The sequence below is a fragment of the Podarcis raffonei genome, chromosome 7 (assembly GCF_027172205.1).
Source record: "Podarcis raffonei isolate rPodRaf1 chromosome 7, rPodRaf1.pri, whole genome shotgun sequence".
Taxonomy (NCBI): Eukaryota; Metazoa; Chordata; class Lepidosauria; order Squamata; family Lacertidae; genus Podarcis; species Podarcis raffonei.
The window spans coordinates 48,286,859-48,309,239 of NC_070608.1; the positions used below are offsets into that span (position 1 = coordinate 48,286,859).

The 22,381-nt window shown below is 42.5% G+C and overlaps 2 protein-coding genes across 2 annotated transcripts in view; one reads left to right on the plus strand and one right to left on the minus strand.

Moving 5' to 3' along the window:
* LAMA1 (laminin subunit alpha 1) overlaps positions 1-3,219 on the minus strand; it is an 89,725-nt gene extending 86,506 nt beyond the window's left edge. Inside the window, exon 1 of the mRNA XM_053396500.1 lies at positions 3,008-3,219. Within this exon, the coding sequence (XP_053252475.1) occupies positions 3,008-3,092 (85 nt within the window). The 5' untranslated portion in view covers positions 3,093-3,219. The remainder of the gene's footprint in view (positions 1-3,007) is intronic.
* A 13,265-nt stretch (positions 3,220-16,484) lies between these two features.
* Positions 16,485-18,904, plus strand: LRRC30 (leucine rich repeat containing 30). The gene has a single exon (XM_053396502.1). It carries the CDS (start codon positions 16,984-16,986, stop codon positions 17,878-17,880), a length of 897 nt encoding a protein of 298 aa, XP_053252477.1. The 5' UTR covers positions 16,485-16,983; the 3' UTR covers positions 17,881-18,904.
* The last annotated feature ends 3,477 nt before the right edge of the window (positions 18,905-22,381 follow it).

A 22,381-nucleotide genomic window follows, 5' to 3' on the forward strand; every position in this document is an offset into this window, starting at 1 on the left:
ATTTGTTCTGGAGGTCCGTTCTTAACCTGAAACTCTTCTTAACCTGAGGTACTACTTTGGCTAATGGGGCCTCCTGCTGCCACCGCGCTGCCGCCACTCGATTTCTGTTCTCATCCTAAAGCAAAGTTCTTAACCTGAGGTACTATTTCTGGGTTAGCGGAGTGTAACCTGAAGCGCCTGTAACCAGAGGTACCACTGTATATCAACCATGCCTTTAAAGTGGGGATGCTCCCATACTCACTAGTAACAGCTTAATGCACATAGCCAAGGTAGATCTGTATCCTTTGTATGTGACTAGCAAAGAATTACAAAATAATGTGGGATCCATTTAGGCAAATAAAGCCCCCCAAGATTCCACTGGTGCACAAAACACGTGCATTTTACCAAAACACATACACACACTACTCCTTATGCACTAGTCCAGAGCACCCAGCTGCTTAACAATGCTTGTGATGGTGATTTTAACACTGCCTTGACCATGTGCTACATATTCGTCTTCATCTGTCCTTTCTGCTGTGCCTTATTCTTGCATCACACTTGCAGCTCTACCAGACTAATTGAACTGAGGCCCCAGGGCAATTCTTTTGAATGGGCTAATCTGTCATTGGTAAAATTGAGAGGAACTGGCTCATAGGTAACTTCAGCTGGCTCTCTTGCATCTTTTAACAACTCACACAAATGATTTATCCATATGAGCAGGGAAACTATGGAAGAGGGAACTGGAATATTGTACATCAGTTGCTGGAGTAGAATTCTGAAAATGTATGTTTCCATTCATGGAAGCTGATCCTTAGTTCTCAATGAGGTTACTAGTCCAGCATTAGCTCACACATTGGAACACATGCCTCATGCAGAGCTAATGTATGTGCCAGCCCCAATGCTTTAGAGAAGAGGTAGCACTAGGGTCTTAATAATGTGTGTCAATAAATTAATTAAGGCTACATTCTTATACCAATTTACCTCACAGGGATTAAGTTTTAATGAGGCATATATAGGATTGTGCTGTCAGTTAAAGTATTCATGCAATAACTAGCAAAGCAATTATGACATCAGTATGACCCAATGTGACCTTTCCCTATATTATGAGTAGCCAACGTGGTTGCCTTAATGGGGACTACAACTCCCTTTGTGCGTGGTGATTGGTCCTGCTGACTGAGACTGCTGGGAGTTGGAGTCTAACCCTGCATGACTAGTAGTGTGCCAATGGATGAAAGAGCACATTTTGCCACCATCATGATGGGAGACATAGATAAAGCAACATATGCTTCCAGCCTGGCTACAGATTGCCTCTTATGCCTTCCTAACTTTGGTGTAGAAATTCTGCCAGAAATTTAACTCAGTATGCATGAATGCAATCTCTGTGACTTACAATCTGCTGAGAATTACTTCTTTCATATGTGATACACACTTCAAAAATGTCGTGTTTCTTTCTCTTTTTTTAAGGGTTTCCAGCCATCATAGACACAGAATGTACATATTAATGAATTTTCCCAAGCTCTGTTTCTCTTACCCTCCAGCCCCAATAATAAGGCATGCCATCATCATCTACTCTGAATGGCTGACTACACACTTGCTTCAGCGCCACACAAAAGCAGTTTGATGAAATGTGTCCTTTCCCTGGGACCCCATAGTTCACGTGCATCATTAGTCTGGGATGCAGTAGCCCTTTTGCAGCCTGTGGGTGAGTGCCAGATCCTATCTATCTAATCCTCAAAGTGGCTGGAAACAAAAATCCAGAAACAAGGCGTTTGGGGGCAGGGGAAAGCCCAGCATCCTCCAGGAGATACAATGGCAAGTGAACCCCCTCCTAGCAGTCCTGAATGCCTGACTCTGTCCAACCAGAAAGAAAAGAACAGTTTGAGGAGGGAGGGGTAAGTCTGTCAAGTTTGGCTGCTTGTCCTTGTTAGCAGACAATGAGGGAGCATTTGTGAAAAGCATCCCCCCCCCCAAATAATCACATGTTAATCTGGAAGCAGGCCAACAGCATCAAACTATTTTAAAACTTTTTTTAAAAATGCCAAGAAAGCTTTTTATACAATAAACCGTAACAAAGAAAACCTCTTGAATTCCACCCAAATGTGTAGGGGGAATCCCAAACCAGTTGATTTCCCCCTCACTTCAAAGCCTTCTCCCTACTCCTAAAAAAGTTTCATCTGCCACAAAGCAAATCGGCGGCCCCTTCATCCTCAACAGCTAAGGCGAGCATTGGAATCCACTTCACCGCCAGCAGGGGAGATGAAAGAAAAGGCAGGGGAGGAAAAGAGAAGAGGGGAAGAAGGGGGGATGCAAATTGCAAACAGAAAGTCCTGGAAGAAGAAGAGAGAGGAGGCGAGAAAGCCAAACGGGGAGCCATTGGGAAAGGCCAGGGGAAGAAGGATCCCGGCCACAGCTGGGGCAGAGGACTTTGACACACACCAACACACATCTACAAAAAGTGCAAAATAAACCAGAGACGCGCCCAGCCAAGTCTCCCATAGTACTGTAGCACCATCTGCTTTCTTCAAGAGAGACAAAAAGCTACATTCTAAACACGTGGTAGCCAGACAATAATGGCTCTTATTTATTTTTAATCTGGTGGCATCGCCGGGGGTTTCTCTCCCTAACGAGAGCATCCCAATCTGCGCTTCATCCACTTCAGTCCACGGGCATTTTGGAGCCTCCAAGAACCACCTTCCTCGGGCAGCGCTCCTGGGCAGCCACCATAAACAGGCTGGTCGCACCTTGCCCGGCTCGCCTTTGCAAACCACCCCGAGGACGTCGAAGTGAGGGACCGGGGGTGGGGGTGGCGAGGAATGCATGAAGGCGTCGCATCCTCCAAGTGGGAAACCCCAGCGAGGGGGCGGGGGAGGGAAGCCAGAGTCCATTATTCCACGTGTTGCAACGGCACCCTTCGCACGTGCTCGGCCACCCCCACCCCACCCCACCCGGCACTGCCATTCTGAGGCGCCGCGCTAAACCTTCGGCGAGGGGGAAGTCCCTCAAGTCCCGACCAGCGCGGCTTCCTCACCTCGGAGCTGGCCGTCCGCCACGGCGAAGAGCAGCGAAGCCAGGAGCGCCAGTTGCCAGGAGGAGGAGCAGCAGCAGCAGCCCATCTTCGTCCCCCGGGGATTGTTCGGCGACGGCGGCGGCAGCTCCACAGGTGGAAGCGCGGGAAGCCTCAGCCTGAGAGGAAAGTTTCCCCGGAGCCTTTTTGTTGCTGCTGCTTCGCCCAGCGCGCCAACCCCCCCTTCCTCCTTCTCCCCTCCCTCAGCCCACCCCTTTATTGCCGCCCGCCTCTGCCGCCCCCTGCGGCAAGTGAGCCTTTAGTCCCTCGAAAGCGGAGAGAGGGTCGGGCAGATACCATTCCCCAAAGGGCGGGGTTCTCCCACAGGGCTCGCGGCTTTGGGGGCGCGGCTGGCTCCTCCTCTGGGGACCCGCGAGTCAAGAAAGCTGCCCTCCACAGGCTCCAGCCCAAGATTCCCAGGGCGGTGTTTGGACTACCCGAGCCCCTTCCCAGCCACAGCGTCGTCCCTTCCCTCTCTCCATCTCTCCCCCCCCCGCTCGTGGTTCGTTCCAGCAGTAACTGGGGTAGGCGCAGGGGAGACACATTCTTGAGCCGCTCAGAGCTTTTTAAAGCTGACGTGCCGCGACCCCCCCCCCCCCAAAAGAGAGAAATCTCCAGAGGAAACAAGAACAATGACTGTAGAGCCGCTTGCGTTTAGTTACGTTGCAAGCTTTGCATTCAACTCAAGGAATCCGTTGTGAGACAGGGTGTTTTGAACACGAAGAATATGCACTATCCTGTCCATGTGAAATGCCCATCCCGGGACATCCTGTGTTACAAAGGAGAAGTGGCTTTTGGTGTTGGAATGACGCTTTGCAGAGTCTTAAATCAGGATAAAGCCAGTGAATACATGGGGCGGGAGACAGGGAAGCATCAATATACAATGTTCATTTAATTCCACTGTGTATCCGAAGCCATAACAGAAAAGTTGCTCTCTCACCTTGGAGCTTGATTTGAGCTGCAATTCAGAACCAGAACTTGTTTTCACGTTTGGAAGGATATCCACAACGTTTGAAAAGTGCATTTTTAGGAGTGCACCCCAAAGTTGGCAGTTGCACACCTGACATCAGGGGGCAGAGCTTTGTAGATGAGCTGGTGGAGTTCTGATGTAGGCTGATGGGCACCAATGCCTCTTTATAAATTAAGCAGCAGGGGCCAAATTTAAGGGCAGACAAGGCCCAAGCCTGAGGTGCCTGGCTTGGGATCAGGGAGCCTGCCACTCAAATCTCACATATCTAGAACCAACATTTTATCTTCACATTTAAAGCTGACAACACCTTTTTAAAAACCTCATTGCCTATGCAATACCTAGTATCATGAGTGATGGTGATCCAGATACATGTATGCAAATATGTTGCCTTCTATAACAAAGTTAAGCCATGCATCATAGTTGTGAAATGGGCTACAACTGTGATAATAAAGAAAATATTCTAAATATATTAAACCAATAGAGTGAATGTGATAGATGCTCCTTGCCTAGGGTGCTGTTTGATGTAGGGGCAAGTCACGGCCACTCCACCCATCGTCGCATGTCCTGATGATGGGCACCCTTAAATTGCCTCTTAAGATTTAGAATGCATCTTGAGTTGGGTAGACAGGAAGTAGGTAGTTACCTGAATACTCATTGAACTTAAAACTATGGTTCCATGTAGATCTTTAGCATGAGATAACTATAAAAAGTTGGATCTGAATGGAAACTCAGTGGTTGAAAAAAAAATCAGTCTAAAACAATAGATGAACCAAGACAAAGCTGCAGAATATGCATTTATAACATGGTTCACATGTTCATGGCAACTGACAGTAAACCACATAAATGTTTCTCCATTTTGTACCATATTATATTATTAGGCAGAGACAGGGAGCAGTGACGAGGTATTGCAAACTGTCCCCTTCCCTCTAAGAAAGTTTATTGCTCTCAGATGCAATACTAGATGATGATTCATTATCACTACTGATGTACCATTCAAATACCAGAACATTTAATGGCTTCTGGACATTTAATGGAATCTTATTTTGCATTAGGTGCCAAAATACCTTGCACTGGCCCAACTTGTGGTTAAGAGACAAGCTGGTTTTCTGACTGTGTCCCCATTATATTGGGGGTGCTTCAGAATCCTGTCCAAAATATATTAGGTTGCGATTCTGTTAAAGCATCTGTGACAATGAAATTATAGATTTCTACATACTTTCTGGTTGTGAGTTGAAAGGCGTTGTGAATCTAATCTGAAATAATTCTAGAGTTTGCTTTAAGATAATTCCATCACTAAATTTGCCTTAGTGTTTGATGACCTGGTATCTTGCTATCTTGATGAGTAAGAAAAGACAACTTGCAAATGTATTCAGTATAAACTGAAGGCTGGGTAAGGGGGATTTAGTAATTTATAAAGATTGTGTTTCTGTGTAAACAAGAGCTGTTGATTAGAGTCATGTTACTAAGAATGAGAAACATGTGGAATCAGAACCTAATTAGGAGTCTCAAGAGATAAATTCTCTTGCTGACTTTTATCATCAGTCTCTGCACTGAGACAAGTAAAAAAAAACTTTTCAGGTGTGCTTGAGTTGCTATCACTGACTCAACATTTTAGCTGTTCATTTACCATGACAATATTCTTCTATCTTTCATCTCCTGCCTAGCGGCTTTGAGTGTGCTTCTATTTAAGTCTTAATTTTAAATGCAGCAGTACCACACCAACCTCATTTGGGATAGATCAGCCTCATATAACCAACATGTGTATCTCTAATTAATGCATGAGGGGGTTAAGACCATAGAGTAAGCTGTCCTGCCAGGCTTAGCTATGTCACACACCCTCACCTTTGGGAGGAAGGGATACTAAGCTCTTTGTTATCTCTCATTCCACAGTGTGAATCCTACCTGTAAGGAGATCAAAGCTGCATGCTCCAAGTTCAGACCATGTGGCTTTAGCAAGCCATCTTTGTGTTTCTATACCAATAATTTAGAAACATTTACCATTTTGCAACTAAGTTATACTGCCAATCTTTTCTTTCTGCCGTATGGAAAAGCACATGAATCTGACCTTTGAAGAATTTGTAAATAAATCATTTTTAAGTTACCAAATGTGTGGTCTCTTTCTAGTGCTGTTTTTCTAGAAAAAGAAGTGCTGGAATTCACAATGAACACCTCCCTTGTTCTCTTATAATGGCAATGGTGCCCACCTGAGGTGCTGGAATTGAGTTCCGGCGAGATCCAGCGGGGGGAAAAGCCCTGTTTCTTTCTATGCTAAAGGAAGTGGGGGACTTTGGAAGCAATTTAGAAGTGGATATTTCAAAGGTCTAACAGTCCATGTTTCCATGTTTTACTTTGCTACTAGTTTCAGTGGCTATCAGCCACCACTGCTGACCAGTCGACAGCATAGTATTCTCTGCTTAAGGCAGAAGTAAGAAACCTGTCGGCCTCTGGCTGTTGCTGAACTTCAGCTCCAGCCAGCATGGACAACAGTCAGGAATGATAGGAGCCGTAGTTCAATAATATCTGGAGGACCACAGGTCTCCTTTCATTAGCATGAAATAAACCAAGACATATAGTGTCACGTTTCACTTGTTTAAAGGGATCTGAGACCCAAGGGTCCAGGGAGAATCAAAATTACTGACAACACTGGGAGGTGATGTCCAAGTCTCTCTCCCCCCCACACACACACACATGCAAAAGCTCTATGATGGTTCTCTGTTGATTGACCTTGCATGTAAAGAAGCTCAGGCCTGAAGTGATACAGGACCACTCCAAAGCCAGTGTTGGCCCAGCTCCTGACATTTAAAACCAAGGTGGGCCTTCTGTGAACCCTTTCAGCTGATTAATTCACAAAGAGAACACAACAGGAGTTTCTAAATCATTCTCCTTACCAGTGGAACTCATTGTCCAAAATATAGCTGACTCATTGCCCAAAATATAGCAAGGTAAACTATTCTTTTCAGGAAATTACTGACAGGTTATTTTGGTTTAAAAACATTCATTACTGTTTTATGTTATATAAAAACTGATATTTTATTAGGTTTGTATGATTTTACTGATTGATATGTATTAAAGTATAACAAGCCATTCAGCATTATCATTTGATTATTGCCTCTCTTTGCATAACCAGCAAAAAAGTGGCTTAATTTTCCTTGCAGATTAAACCGAAATGTTGCTTTTTTCTTTAAAATCATTAAAACCAGTTCTATAAAGCGCAGTATCTTTATTTTTGTTCTTAAAGTTATTACTTCTACTGAAAGTGTCAGTGTTAGAAAGTTATTTAAAAGCTAGGCATAAAAGACCCCCCCACACACACACACACGCCCAGTATCTTGTTCCATTTAATTGCGGGCTTGCAACAGTTGTATCATATTTCAAACAGGCTCTTGTGAATAAAGTATATTCTTTGAAATTGTTGCTTTATTCACTATTTATTTACTGTGGAAAAAATGTGTAGTAAAGGGCCAATGCCATTTGGGTGCAGGGTTTATGCAGCTCCCATTTTGGCAGTTAATCAGGAGGTAACGAAATGAAATGAAAATCCTTACCTATTCAAGGTGAAGGCAGGAACCATCATCCTCACCCATTTGACTTCATGATATTATCACACATGGTGTGAGTCTCTTGATTCTCTTTGACCTCTCAATGGCACTTGGTACCACCAACCACAGCATTCTTCTGGGACACCTGGCAGAACAGATCCTGGTGGCACTGTACTGAACTGGATCCTATCCTGAGGGGTAGGATCCAGAAGGTGGGTCTGGAGGACTATTTGGATTGTGGTTCATGGAGCTCTATAGGATTCCATTCTATCCCCTATACTTCATTAACATCTGCATGAAATCCCTGGGTTGAAGACATTTGGAGACTGGGATGTGAAGTCATCAGTACATTGATGAGGCCCAGCTGTTTCTCATTTGCATCTGATCCTAGGGAGGCAGTGGAAACACTGTTAGCTATGAAAGTCTGGATGGAATAGCGGAAGCAATCCAGACAAGATAGAAGTACTGTTGGCAGGTGGGCCACCAGAGGGAGGACAATGCTTCTTGCCTTTAGTCTTATTTGGCTTTGTGATGTCACATCACCAGGAAACTCCTCCTCTTTGGAGAATGATTACAGGGCCAAAGGCACAGGTTGGGGAAACTGTTGATGCACCACCCATTCTGCTAACTAACAACTTCTCTGATAGTGATAGTGGTCCTGGGCAACTTCAACATCCACGCTGAGGATGTCTCAGGCCATAAGATTTCATGGCAAACATGGGACTATCTCAAATGGTCATTGGTCCAACACCCACTCAGTTTGGCTCCAAATGGGAAGAGGAGTGGTCTGGAAGTAGAAGGGGTAGATACTGCCCCATTGTCATGGTCAGACCAATTTGTGGTGATGTTTGGTCTAGCTTTTCCCACCTCAGAGGTGGGGACCTGTTCAGATGGTCTACCCTTGGAGGCTGATGGAATTTAATGGATTCCTGATGGCTCAGGAGGACTTCCCAGTGGAGAGAGCAAGTGCTCCTGTTGAAGCTTTTGTTTTACATAAGAACAGTGAAGTGAGGACAGCAATTGAAACAATCATTTCTAAAGGTTCTCTCTAGTGCAGGCATCCCCAACCTTCGGCCCTCCAGATGTTTTGGACTACAATTCCCATCATCCCTGACCACTCTTCCTGTTAGCTAGGGATCATGGGAGTTGTAGGCCAAAACATCTGGAGGACCGCAGGTTGGGGGTGCCTGCTCTAGTGCTACAGAGATTGCATTGCTCCCTGGGATTTCAAGTTTGATGAAGCAGACTGTGCAGATTTTTAATGGCTATATAGTAATAATCAATCTATTAGTTTGTCAGGTATTTAACAAAAAGACAAACGTAACAGTATTTGGCAAAGGGTAGATATTTTTTATTGCACTGTATTCCAGTTATAGTTAAAATAACTTTTTCTTTTTCCTTCCTCTACACCTGTGGTTCCTAGTTAGTTAAGTACTGCAGACCCCTTGTTTTTCAAAAGCCAAGGCAAGCTTTTGAAAATGTTGATATCTCTTAGGTAGTTTTTGTTACGTGAATGGTGCCACAGACCCACTGGGGTTCTCAGACCACCAGCTGGAAACCACTGCTCTACGCAATCGTCTCTCAATTCTTTTGGAAGCTTGCTTAAATAATCTTCCTCACGAAATGCTTCGGACTTTTTCTTCTGAATGAAGTGTAGATATCCACTAGATGGCACTGTTTGATTGCACTGTTAAAGCAGCATGTCTCAGAGAGATTATATAAGCAATTACAATTTGTAGCAAAATATATGGCAGAGGAAAAATTACAGCAACAAATCTACCATGCTCTCAACATTAAATCATCAGGAACATAATATGGCCTATGGCCAATATGGAAATAAAACTGAACCGAACCATTTCTCAAGTAGTGGAAATCATCAGGAACATAATAATGACATACCTGTACATAATGCTAGAATCCATCGGTAAAATGTTGTCCACAAAATGTGAGAAATATCCAGCTTACTATGAAATATTTCCCCTGCAAAATATGTGTGGATACACAATATAGAGATTGGACACTTTCATGCTTATAGTACACGGGTGGAAATTGGTACCATGTATGCTGAATCAAGTTGAGTGTGGTTTTTTTTTACAAGATTTATACCTCAGTAGTGAGAAGACAGGAAGTGGCCTTGCAGTTATGTGTTCTTTATGATGCTGAAGCTGCTTCCTGGTTCCCAAACCCTTATTTAACAAAGAGCTGTGTGAATAGCCTAAATCATTTATTTGACTCAACACCACAAAATATGAATTATAGTACCCCACATTGTGCACCTCCATCAATGGTCCACCATTATTCTCTGGGCAGGGGGAGGGATGTGTTGTTTTATGCAAAGTACATTAACGCAAAAGAACCTCAGTCCACAATTATGAAAAACTAAGCACTGGGTCACCCTCAAATGATGCATGTATGCCAGCAGGGGAATGTGCTCTATGACATGCCATAGAATTGAATCCAGCCCACTGCTATCTTCCTGAACAAGGCACTGTCAACTTTAGCAACTTCACAAGAAACTTCACCATTTCACATGTTAAATGAAATGTTTATTTAGTTTGTCGTGGGGGCATATATGGTTTGACTTGTTCATTTTCCAATTAGTCATCCTAATTATCACCTTTTTCCTTCTCAAATCAATGTTCATCGTCCTCTGAACTTAAGTCCTGGTTACTAAAGTTGGTTAGTTTGTACATGAGCCCGTTTTTCATGCACACACATTCTGAAAGCTCACACTTGCAGGATAGTAGACTGACCACAGTCTCAGGTCCTGACAGGCCCTTCATCAAGGGTACAGCTAGGTGCTCAGTCACACCTCTGACTTCCAACTTCCAGCACCTCCCAACAGGCCTTGGTGTTTTTGAGTCCTGCTCTAAACACCTTTTCCATATCACAGCCTGATAGTTTGCACATTGGGCATGTTTCATCAAACAATCCCTGCATGGTGGCAGTTGGTAACTCTCTACCTTTCAAGTACATGTGGTACCTTAGATCACTGACATTCACTCCAGGAAGTTTGGGAGTATAAAGACAACATGCACCTGTCTCTAGTTTTTTCCATTATGTCAGCTTACAGATTCCACTCTTCCTCCAACTCATAAAATGTTTTCCAAAATTTTGCAGGGCATTTGACTATTTTTTAACAATAACAATAACTTTTTATTTATACCCTGCCCACCTGGCTGGGTTTCCCCAGCCACTCTGGGTGGCTTACAACAGAATATTAAAAACACGATAAAACATCAAACATTTAAAACTTCCCTTCAGATGTCTTTTAAAAGTCAGTTGTTTGTTTCCTTGACGCCTGATGGGAGGGCATTCCACAGGGTGGGCACCACTACCGAGAAGGCCCTCTGCCTGGTTCCCTGTAACCTCACTTCTCGTAGGGAGGGAAGTGCCAGAAGGATCTCGAACTGGGCCTTTACTGGCAATTGCACTTGCATGATCCTATCCAGTGTGTGCATACTTCCTAATCAAAGCCCTACATACATCTCTGCCAAGCCTTGAGGTGATTTTCCAGAGTGCTGCAAGTCGTACCACCTCATTTCAGGAACAATTGTGCCACAATTCTGTCACATAATTCCAGGCACATAACCAATACATACGTTTCAGCAAAGCAGAGCTCTATTCAGTAGCAAGGGATGCATGCAGACATAGTCCTGCATTCCCCTTCTTCATGCATACGCCAGGGAGAAGGCACCTCCTTTCTGCTGTCTTTTTTATTTTACAGATTTCCCATTGACTGTCGTGAAGAGCACCTTCTCCCCCAGCTTCTCTCTATAATCTTTTTTCTGCCACTCATCATTTAGGAATGTGATCAGACTGGTATTGATGTTGCTTTCAGACAGAAATTTCTACTTGTGCATTGGTGATACTCTGTAGGCTATGTGCAGCCTCTTCACCTCTAAATGATCTTTCACAGGTTTTGATTGACACTGCCTGGTAAGTGTCAAACACAGCACCCTTTTACTGCTGCTCTCTTCCCTGATTGCCACTGAAGAAAACTGTTTATCCAACCTCTCCAAAGTCACCTTTCACCTTCTGCACTAGAGTTGCCAGGTTCATCCTCTTCCTCTGTGGCATTCCTCTTCAGTGAGTAAGCTTTAATAATAATAATAATAATAATAATAATAATAATAATAATAAATAATTTTATAATTTGTACCCTGCCCCTCTGACTGCGATGCCTCAGCTACTCTGGCTGGCTTTGTCTGTCTTTCTATGTAATCCTTCTGCTGTTGACAAACTTCATAGCATTGGATCCAAAGGATGAGAGAGGATATCACCATCGGCAGATCATAGGCTTGTGCCATCAAAACAATGCCTCCAAATATTAAGACCAGGCAGACTCCCTCATTGAACTTCCCTCCTTGCTGAAATTCCAGTGCATGGCAAAGACATTTTTATTTCAACATTTTTAAGTGTTCTTATGAAGTTATGGTTAATTTGAACTGATTTTCTGCTTTAAGCCTATTGTACACTGCTTAAACACTGTGGCATTAAACAGTATTTCGAAGCTTTAACTTTTGCTTCACTTAGTTAATTAAATTTCTGTCCTGTCCTTCCTCCCAAAGAAGCTACAAACAACAAAGTAGTAAAACAATACAGTTTAAATTTTATATAGATTTATAGATATATCATTTTAAAAATAATTAGAAACATCTAAAAACATTTTAAAACAGTCACAAAACCTCACAGATAATAATTCCAAGACTCAAACAGTACCCTTTGGCCATCAAATGCCTAGGTGCATAGGAATGTTTTCAATTCCCCCTAAATCTTAATATAGAGGGGGAGGGAGGGAGGGAGGGAGGGAAGGAGGGAGACCAGGGAAGGCATTCCACAACATTCCACCAATGGGGCCTTCCCTGTCAATCATCAGGCCCACGATGCTTGATATTGGTGGGCAGCATTTTGGTACTTCAGGTACTTTGCTCCTGGACGGCTGACTAGGGTTGCCATATTTCGAAAAGTGAAAATCCAGACACAAAAGTTGTTGAGGGTTGTGTTGTTGTTTTTTAAGGAAAGCAACACTGCCAATGTGGGTTATCATACACCAGAAATTTCCCATAGATTTTTGCGATTTCCACCTGGACACTGCTTCCGACTGCAGTATTCCAGCTATATCCGGGAAATTCCAGACGTATGGCAACCCTACACTTAGTTCCATCAGGCTGCTCCAACTCACTAACCAAGCAGATGCATTCTGCACTAGCTGTAGCTTCTGGGTTGTCTAAAAAGGTAGCCCCATATAGAGTGTTTTGCAACAGTCCAGAGCATGGACAACTGAGGTCAGGCTATCACAGTCCATGAACAGCCACAGTTGTAGTTAACACAAATCAGGGCTGTGACCCAAATCTGCCCAAACTGAATCAGGAGAATTTGGCAGGATCCAGACTAAATCAGCCCAGGTTGGCTCAGCCCAAGCAGAATGATCTGGATACAGCACCTCTTTCTTCCTTTGTTCTCCCCTCCTGAATTACTGTTTAATTAGTAAGGGCCCCTTTAGTGGGTGGAACTCTCCATCCTTGAACAAAATTTCCTTCAGTTCATGGTACAAAAAGTACAATATTGTGCTGCTGGATGGGGTTTCTTATTTTGTATAAGACAGTGGAAGAAATGCAGAGAAGAGACATAATGAATGCAAAAAGCTGTCTGAACTGCTCATTAAAATATGGTTTCAGATAATCTGTTCAAACTGGAAGGTGCAATATTTGAGACCAAGTTCTTCCCACTTGCTGGGCTCCATTCTGCTACAGTTTCTTGTTCCTTTTAATCTACATCTTGGGATCATTCTCAATGAAAAACAGTACGGACAAGAGAAGTAAAGATTTTCTGCCCTTTTAAAAAAAAATTATTTTCATTTTTACTTTCTTTTCTAATTACTAGGCTCCTACCTCTCTATGGCTTATCGCCCAGTTCTTCCATTGGCAACTTCTGATCAAAGAGACTTTTGCTTTATAACTTGTCTCTTCAGAATATGGCCGTGCACTTTTTCCTACTTGACAGAACTGGGCACTAATTAAAGAGAGAGGGAGATAACCAAGGAGAGTGGAACATTATATGACATGATAAAGGTAAAGGTAAAGGTACCCCTGCCCGTACGGGCCACTCTTGCCAGACTCTAGGGCTGTGCGCTCATCTCACTCTATAGGCCGGGAGCCAGTGCTGTCCGCAGACACTTCTGGGTCACGTGGCCAGCGTGACAAGCTGCATCTGGCGAGCCAGCACAGCACATATGACATGATAGACAAACCCTAAAGTGGTGCCTTTAGGAAGTCCGCTATCAGTATTTTTCTTTTTTCTAGAACCAGGGATGCAGACAAACCAGCAAGCTACAGTGACTGGTGGAGGATGAATGCCTTGAAAAATATGACTTGTTGAGAACTTGTCATATTTTGCTACAGTGGACCACTGGGATTCTCTCATCAATGTGTTATCTTTAGCTGGAGCTACTCAATAGTTTAAATATTAAGGGATGAACTGTCAGTATTCTCTATTCAAGACAAAGCCATAATGGACTAAGTGGGACATGGTTTAATAAAGTCTGCCTTCAGTCTGGTTTTTTTTTAATGACTTATTGATATTCCAGAGTTTCTTTAACTTCTGCCTGTGAAATTGGTAGAGCAGTCATGAATCCGGGATTAACCCTATGAAGTAGCTTTGGTTACATTACTTCCATGCCTGTTCTTTTCATTCATTATTTCAATGAACTTGAGATGCAATTGGCTGAATCCACATCCTTTCTGGTCAAATTGATTTGCTCCTTTTTCAAGTTTTTTTGTTTTATGAGGAACAAACATCAAATCTAGGGTGCTTTCAGTTTAAGAAACATGCAATTGTTTTAAACTTAATACCAGCTAGAATTAGATTGTATTTGCTCAATTAATTTTCAACTTCTCTTTCATTTTCTCTGCCCTCAGGAAATCATGGTCCAAAGGAAAGGGATGGGAAGGGAACTGGAAGTCAGAAGTTGGTACTGAACTGTAGTGTGACTCCAGGCAAGCTGTTCAGAATGGCTTTATCTTCCAACCATATAGAAAGAGTTATCACTTGTATACTTATGTGCCTGTGGAAGGGTGGTTTTGTTTTGTTAAGTGAAAATCTGTTGATAACATATTCTTTTCTCAGAGCATTAGGCTGTGTTTCCTTTTTGGAATAGGAGTCCCAGCTGCATAGCAAAATGTGATTTATCTCTCCACGGTAGTTGCCCGTGGTCAAGCACTATCTGAAATAAGCAGGTGCATTCCTGCTTATTTTAATCAAATTGGTCAACTTGATTGTCCTCATTCAGATCTGTACGATCCTTTCAAAGTTAAGCACTTTTATACCCAAAGGAAGTAATTGCGGGGTTTAACTGTGCTGACTTTTAGAAATTGTTACCAGTGCAATCTTATACATGTCTATTCAGAAACAAGGTCCATTGAGTGCAGTGAAGCTTATTTCCAAGTAAGTGGGTGTAGGATTGTAGTCAGAAAAAAATCCATTTGCAATATCATGAACCCAGAAAATCTTGGGAGTAAAGATGAAATTTGGGGCACCATACCAGTATACAGTTCTTTCTTGCCATTTTCATGGGGAAGCAGAAACACCCATGTCCTTCAATTCACCTCTGAAAATGGCATCCTGGATTATTTTTTGGAAATTGGGAAAATGTCCTGGAAAACCGGCAACAGTTAAATTGTGCTGAAAATGCATTTTAAAAGCTTCAAAACTCAGAAATTCTTGTAGCATTTACTAAAAACAATTTGGGGGTCTTCCTTTTTTCTAAAGGGTGTCCTGGTTTTTACTTTTTGAAATATGGTAACCCTACTAAAACATAACAGGTGCTGCAGTGTGAAAGGAACATTAGAAAGCAGGATAGAAGCACTAGCATTATAATCAGGATACAAATGCAATATCCCACATGTCTGAATGCAAACTCTGACAGAACCATGGTCAGATCCTCACTTGGCCATGAAACTCACTGGGTCTTTCAACTAGTCTGTCTCACAGGGTTGTTGAGAAGCTAACATGGGGGTGGGGAGAGATTTGTGTATGCCTTCCTGAGCTCCTTAGAGGACGGCAAAGATATAAAATTGATGAAGAAACAAAACAAAATACAGAGAGACCCATCACAATGTCTACAGATTTAGGCCAGGACTCAAAGAAATGTGCTGCATGAGTTAAATCTGTCAGTTTTCCTGCCTGGAATAAGGTAGGGCTTTGGAAAGTTAGCTGCTCGTTTACTCTTCCTATGCCATTGAACCCCAATAAAGCAACCCTTTCACTATAGCATAGCTTCTGTGCGGTTTCAAATGTCTTCTGCCCTCAATTGCCTTCCACTTCAGAGACTGCTCTCGGGCCTGATATTCAAGAATTTCAAGTCAGTACTAAAAGAATCCAAGACAAGTTCACTTAAAAGTGGATATTTAACAGTGGATATGGCACTAAAATTCACAATCTGGAGGGGAGTGGAATTTATTTTCCCCAGTTCTAAAAGCAATTAGCTATTTCAGATAGAGCCCAAACCCTCCAAAGTTGGGCAAGGCTCATGATGATCGCAGGCCACTGCTGCTTTTGCCACTGCTGGACCAGCAAGAAAAAGGAAGGTGAGAGTGTGGTTTGGTTGGAGGAATGGCAAGGGAAGTGTTCTGGTAATGAGCAGAGCTGGTGGGGAGGAAGTGAGACCATTTTCTAAGCCTGAAGTTGGTTCCAAAATCATGCAAGGACTCTTCGGGGGGGGGGGATGCATTTCAGCCACAAATACGTATTAAGGAGTCAAAATTCACGAATCAGATCCTTTAGTTTAGGTATAAATAATGGTTTTCTGTAAGACTTGCATTCCAGAATTGAATCCGAAAATAAAATTTATGTACGGAATTCCCTCTTTTTAAAAAAATGCAGCTGTAAATATTAAAGTTATTATGAAAGTTGTTCCTCAGCTGAATAAACAGTGCTGGGAGAGGGGAGGGGATCATCCTCTCTCCATGTTTTTTATAGCTACTCTTCCTAATTGTCCTGCTGCTACCTCATGCTCCAGATATCCAAGAAAGCTGACATGGTAAAGTTATATACAGCATTGCAGTGACCTCTTTGCAATGAGGATGCGTATCTCTCCAATAAAGCCCCAGACAAAATGACAGTGACAGCTGCCTCGTGGCATTCAGCTTGAATGGAACAGGTTTGCTCAGAAGTGTCAGTCGCCAGCGTGTCATGACAGCAGATAGCACCAAGGAAAACATCTTTAAGCCCCATCCTGGAAAAGTGAAACTTCTTTCAGCAGCTGCAGAGGCTGTTTAGCAGGAAAGGTGCTCTTCAAAGTCTTTGCACTTCTTCTTGGGTTGATCTTCTTTTATGAAACTCCTGAAAGCTGAAACCTTTTGCCAGGTGTTAGTTGCAGAAGCCCATAAAACAAAATCTCCCTCAGCAGAAGCAGCAAAGCTGGAGGTTTTATGGGTGGAAGGAACTCCAAGAACCAAGAGAAGAAAAGCACGATGCTGTTGAAGAGGAGTCAGAAGTTACCTCTGTGGGAAGACGCTCTCCTCTCTGGGAAAGACCCAAGAGCACTCCTGAAGCGTGGACTGCAGTATGTCAGCTTGAGCCTCATCATGAAAGGGATGACAAGGACGCCTGACTTTTTGTGGGGATTGCCACAGGTCCAGAAACTGAATCTCTCCCACAACCAGCTGGTGGTCCTTCCTCCTGCTTTGGCGAAACTTGACAGGCTGGTGGTGCTGAACCTGTGTGGGAATCGCATGAGGTCTCTGCCGAAAGAGATTGGGCTACTCAGGAACCTGAAGGTTTTATTTGTCAACATGAATTGCTTGACGGAAGTACCGGCCGAACTCGGACACTGCAAGAAGCTGGAAGTCTTGAGCCTCTCTCACAACTGCATCTCCCATCTCCCTTCGAGCATCACAGACCTGATAAACCTGCGAAAGCTGAACCTCAGCAACAATCGGTTCATTTACATTCCCCTAAGTGTTTTTGCGTTGCGGAATTTAGATTTTCTACATGTAGGCTGCAACAAGCTTGAAAACATTGGAGACAGTATCCAATTTCTAGTCAACCTGCAGATCTTGATTGCTGATTATAACAAGATTCGCAGCTTGCCAAGGTCTATCTGCTCAGTCACTGCTCTTGAACTGCTAAATGTTGATTACAATTCCATTCAAATGCTTCCAGATGAACTCTATTTGCTGCGCCGATTGCCAAAAATTGCTTGGAATCCAATGGATAAGGGGCTACACATTGTGCACAACCCTTTGTCCAAGCCACTGCCACAGATTATAGATGGAGGACTGAATGCACTCTACAGCTATCTCAAAGATAAAAACGAGCTCCCATAAATGTACACTTTGCTTGGGATAGACCTGGTGGCCATGTCTCAACTGAGTTCTTTAATTTTTCTGATCAGTAGCTTTTACTGCACTCATCAAGAGTTGGAGTACGGTTGCAATATTTCCCCCCGCCCTGAGCAAGTACATTGACTTTATGTTGACTGTGCAATGGATTTTCCAAATAGTATGTATCCTTGCAGTGCTGAGGTATCCTTTAGGATGGCAGGGGGTGAGGAGGAACCCCAGGGATCGACATATTTCTCTTTATTTAGCTGTAATCGGATTAATACAGAGCCAACAGCAGTTTCAGGCTTTTCCCACCTGTCAGATTTCAATAACATTAATATAAAGCATATTGATGTAGTGTGATGTGATGGTCTTGTGAAGTTCAGTGGCACTTTAAACTCCTGTTTAGTGTCTTGTACCAAGGGAGGGGGGGCGCTACAGAAATCCTAACCACAAGAAGCTGAACTGATTCCTTAGGAAGAAAGCTTGATCTGGTTACAAAGCAATGTGTTTTTGTTCCGTGACCTATCTGTTACTACATTCTGGCTGTGGTTCAGTCCATTTAATTTTCCAGTGTGTTTGATCCCAGACAAGCAAGTTGCTACCTAAAAAGATATTGTAGAAAGAGTTGGTGAATAAATCTTGCAGCAATTGAGAAAAAAGTCCAGAATGGAAACGGCTAGTACCTCAAAATCTTGAAGCAGGGATTAGGTAACGTACATCACAACAAGTACTTGATGGAATGTATAGTTGCTTGTGATGTGAGAAGTGGGGGCATGGCCAGATCCACACCCCTTGTCAATGGGGCTTGTGCATGAGAACCACCCAGTTCTCTGCCCAGGTGTATAGAAATGGTGAGCCAAATAGCTATTTTTTATGAGGAGAAACCTTCTAAGGCTTGAAGTCATTACTTGCCTCCTTTTCTAAAATATTGGCCTGGGCACATATCATATGATGCCTGTCTGAGGTGGTTCTACCTAGTGTCCTTGTGGAAATGTATTTCATGAATGTTTTCTAAAGAAGCAATAGGTTAAAAAGTCTGCCTGCCTTTCTATAAATCCAAAATGCAGGGCTATCCCCTCACCTATTGTATGGGCTAGGTCCCTAACTGCTAGGAAAAATGGAAAAGGAAAAATCTGGCAATTGACCAGAACTTATCTATCTGGGACAGTTGTGAATGTGAATACAAGCTTTGGGTAACTTTTAAGTTCATGACAGCTATTTGAAAAAGAAAACCTTCACTTCAGAAGCAGGAATTTGTATCTGTGAAATGCACTTTTAAAAAACGATGTCGTCAGCAGCTTCTGCAGTTTCGGTGCACAAGATGTAATGATGCAGAACGGGGTATATTGCCTGAGAATGTTGTGCTAATGGAATACCTCAAAAGTGAGCAGGCTGCCCAGATTGTAGAGGATGTAAACTTGATTTGCATCTCACTTTGGAGCTATTTGTGAAGGGAAATTCAGGAGTCCTAAATATACTTCTTCAGCAGTTTCTGGCTCCCTGGATGCAATTAAGGAGAAAGAGAAGGCATATGAGACTGAGGAATAGTATCTGCAAAAAAAGAAAGAAAAAAGTGTCATGTAATTAATCAACTCAGGTTACAACCCCTCTGCACACTTACTGGGGAATAAGCTGTATTGTACTCAGTGATACTCACATCATACATAGGATTGAATTGTCAATGCCTGATTAATGTAATATACAATACAAAAATCCACTGGGTATTTTGCTATATATTTGGGGCACAATGCCACCAAATTCAGCACTTTGTAAATCCAATTGATTTCAAAGTCAAATATTTCATCACTGTCTCATTGAAATCAGTGGGGCTTAAAATAGTTTATCTTTGATTGGGTGCCCTTAATATCTTCTTTACATCTCTTCTTACAAAACATATATATAGGGATGTATTTGGGTTTTTATGGCTCTTTTATTCTGAAATAAACATACAGTGAGCTAGTACATTTAATATATAGCAAAGGGGAAACACACAGAGAGACCTGAAGGCTGATGGACTGAGAAATGGATTGAGAAAACTCTTGTTTTGACAGAGTTTCCTGGTAGCACTTATGTCAGTGCAACAAATGACATTGAAGGTGGTGAGTCCTATGGCAAACAAGCCCTATTGGGCACAACCGAAAGAACTGGATATGTTTAGCATGAAAAAGAGAAGCGTAAGGGGAAGCATGACAGCAAATACCTGAAGAGCAATGCCACCTGGAAGAAGGCAAAGACTTGAGTTCTGCTGCCTGAAAGAGACATAGCCAACTTAATGGGCTTATGTTGGGATAGAAGATTTTGGCTGAAGAGAAACTTATTGAGAGTAAGAGCAATTCTACAATGGAACCAATTCTCTCTCTCTCTCTGTCTGTCTTTCTCTCTCTCTCTCTCTCTCTCTCTTCACTGTCCAGGCCTTTTAAATCTACTAGTTTCATTTATCTGTATGCTAATGTATGTCCTGCTGCTTATTATTAACGCTGGTTTTATTATGTAAATATGGCTTTTCAGTATTTTCATGTAAGATCAAGAGCCTGGCTGAAAAGTGGGGTCACAGCAAGAACATTTTTAAGACTCACATGAGCGTACACTATTTATACATACAAATGGGTTCTAATTTTAAAGATGATAATTGTACTTAAAATATCCATCTCAAATGTCTGAATGTTGGCTCTTGTATGCCATTGTTGACAGTTATATGTTAAGGGGTTGTGTTTTTTTACAGAGTAATCCAATCCGTGTCTACTCAGAAGCAAATGCCACTGAGTTCAGAAGGGGCTTGCTCCCAGGTAAGGGAGTTTAGGGCTGCATCATTTGTACATTTGATGCTGTCACATTAATCACTGGGCAGGGGAGATATCTGTTTATCAGCTAATAAGGATTAGGCAATAGAAGTTAGTTATGATATGATTTGGCTGCGATATCTCCCCATTGTAATTTGTATGGCAGCTTAAGAGGAATTGGCACTGCAGGAATGTTTAGGGTTCTGTTTCACAAGATGAAAAACAGCAGATGGTACAAGGAAAAGATCCCCAGACAGTAGCTAATCTATCTGAAAAAATCAAAATAGTGAGATGTGTGGATAAAGAAGGGAATAGAATATAAAGCGGAACACCAGTATTTTGAAAGTGATGATGGTGCAGAATAACAATAATATTTCCCTTGTCCTAATAAAACAGTTTAACTGGATGAAGCACTAAAATATAAACAATCTTCCTGTAAAGGGGGGGGGGATCCCATGATTATAGCTGCAATACTATACAGAATTACCTGGGAGTGCTCCCTACTGAACACAGCGAGACTTACATCTGTGTAATTATGCATGGGACTGCACTGTTAACAGCAAACCAAATAACTGGAACTGCACATTTGCACGTTCCAGTACATTCGTAATGAGGCAAATTATCCCCTCACATTAGCACTGAGCCCTGTTTCATTTTGTCCACCACCATCCCAACCTCCCGGCAGAGCCAAACTGCATGTATGCATTGGTCTGGGGCAATACCAGCTTGAGAGCATTCCCAGGAAACAGGACAGAACTGGCCATACATAGGGTTGTGCTTCACTGTAAGGAAGCGATGGGGAACATTTGGCCCTCCACATGTTGTCGGATTCAATTCTCATCAGCACCAACCTGCATGACCAATGGTCAGGAATGATGAAAGGTGTAGTAGCACAACAACATCTGGAGACCCATGGGTTCTCTTTGCCTAGTTTAAGAAAAGAACTAAAGCAGAACTGGGGAACTGGTGCCCTCCTCCCCTGATGTTACTGGACTACAAGCCCCATCATCCCTGACCATTGGGCATGCTGGCTAATGGGAGTCAGAACCCAACAATAGCTGGAGGGCCAAGGATTTTCCAACCTGGTATAATGCCTAAATTTAATAATAATAAAAAAATCTGCATGGAAAAAAATGTTTCTTATTTTTTAGTTCCTCAACCTAATTTTTAAACTAGACATACTACGCACGTTTCACATAGAAAACTACCGGTACTGAGATTTTGGTATAAATAGTTGTTGGGGGATTTGAAAGAAGGGCATAAAAATCTCCTGGTATTCATATCAAAATTTCAGTAGTTTTGCAAATGAAATGTGCCTTGTATTTCTAGTTAAAAACACAGATATTTACTCATCCTCAGTTTCAAAAATTATAACTGCTACAGGAACATGCAAAACAATGTAGGATAGTGCGCGATACTCTTTGGTTTATGCATATGAACTGCAGTTCTGCTCAATTAATTTTTAATTCCCTTATTTCATTGGGATTTAAGCAACATAACTGCAATCAGGATTGCAGCCTTTATAACAGAAGCCTTTTGGCATGCAAACCCACATCGTATTTCCAAATCTTTTGCTTTAACTACTGTCTACGATGCTGAAATCCCCTTTCTTGATGAATCCTCTTTTACCCAGGAACAGTAAGCCTAACGTGTTGTATCAATATTTACTCTTCTAATAAGAGAAGAATTAAAAGGAAGAAAGAATGACTGGCAAGCATTTA

Coding starts and splice junctions, on each gene's coding strand:
- LRRC30 (XM_053396502.1), top strand. CDS start 16,984: ATGGGTGGAAGGAACTCCAAGAACCAAGAGAAGAAAAGCACGATGCTG.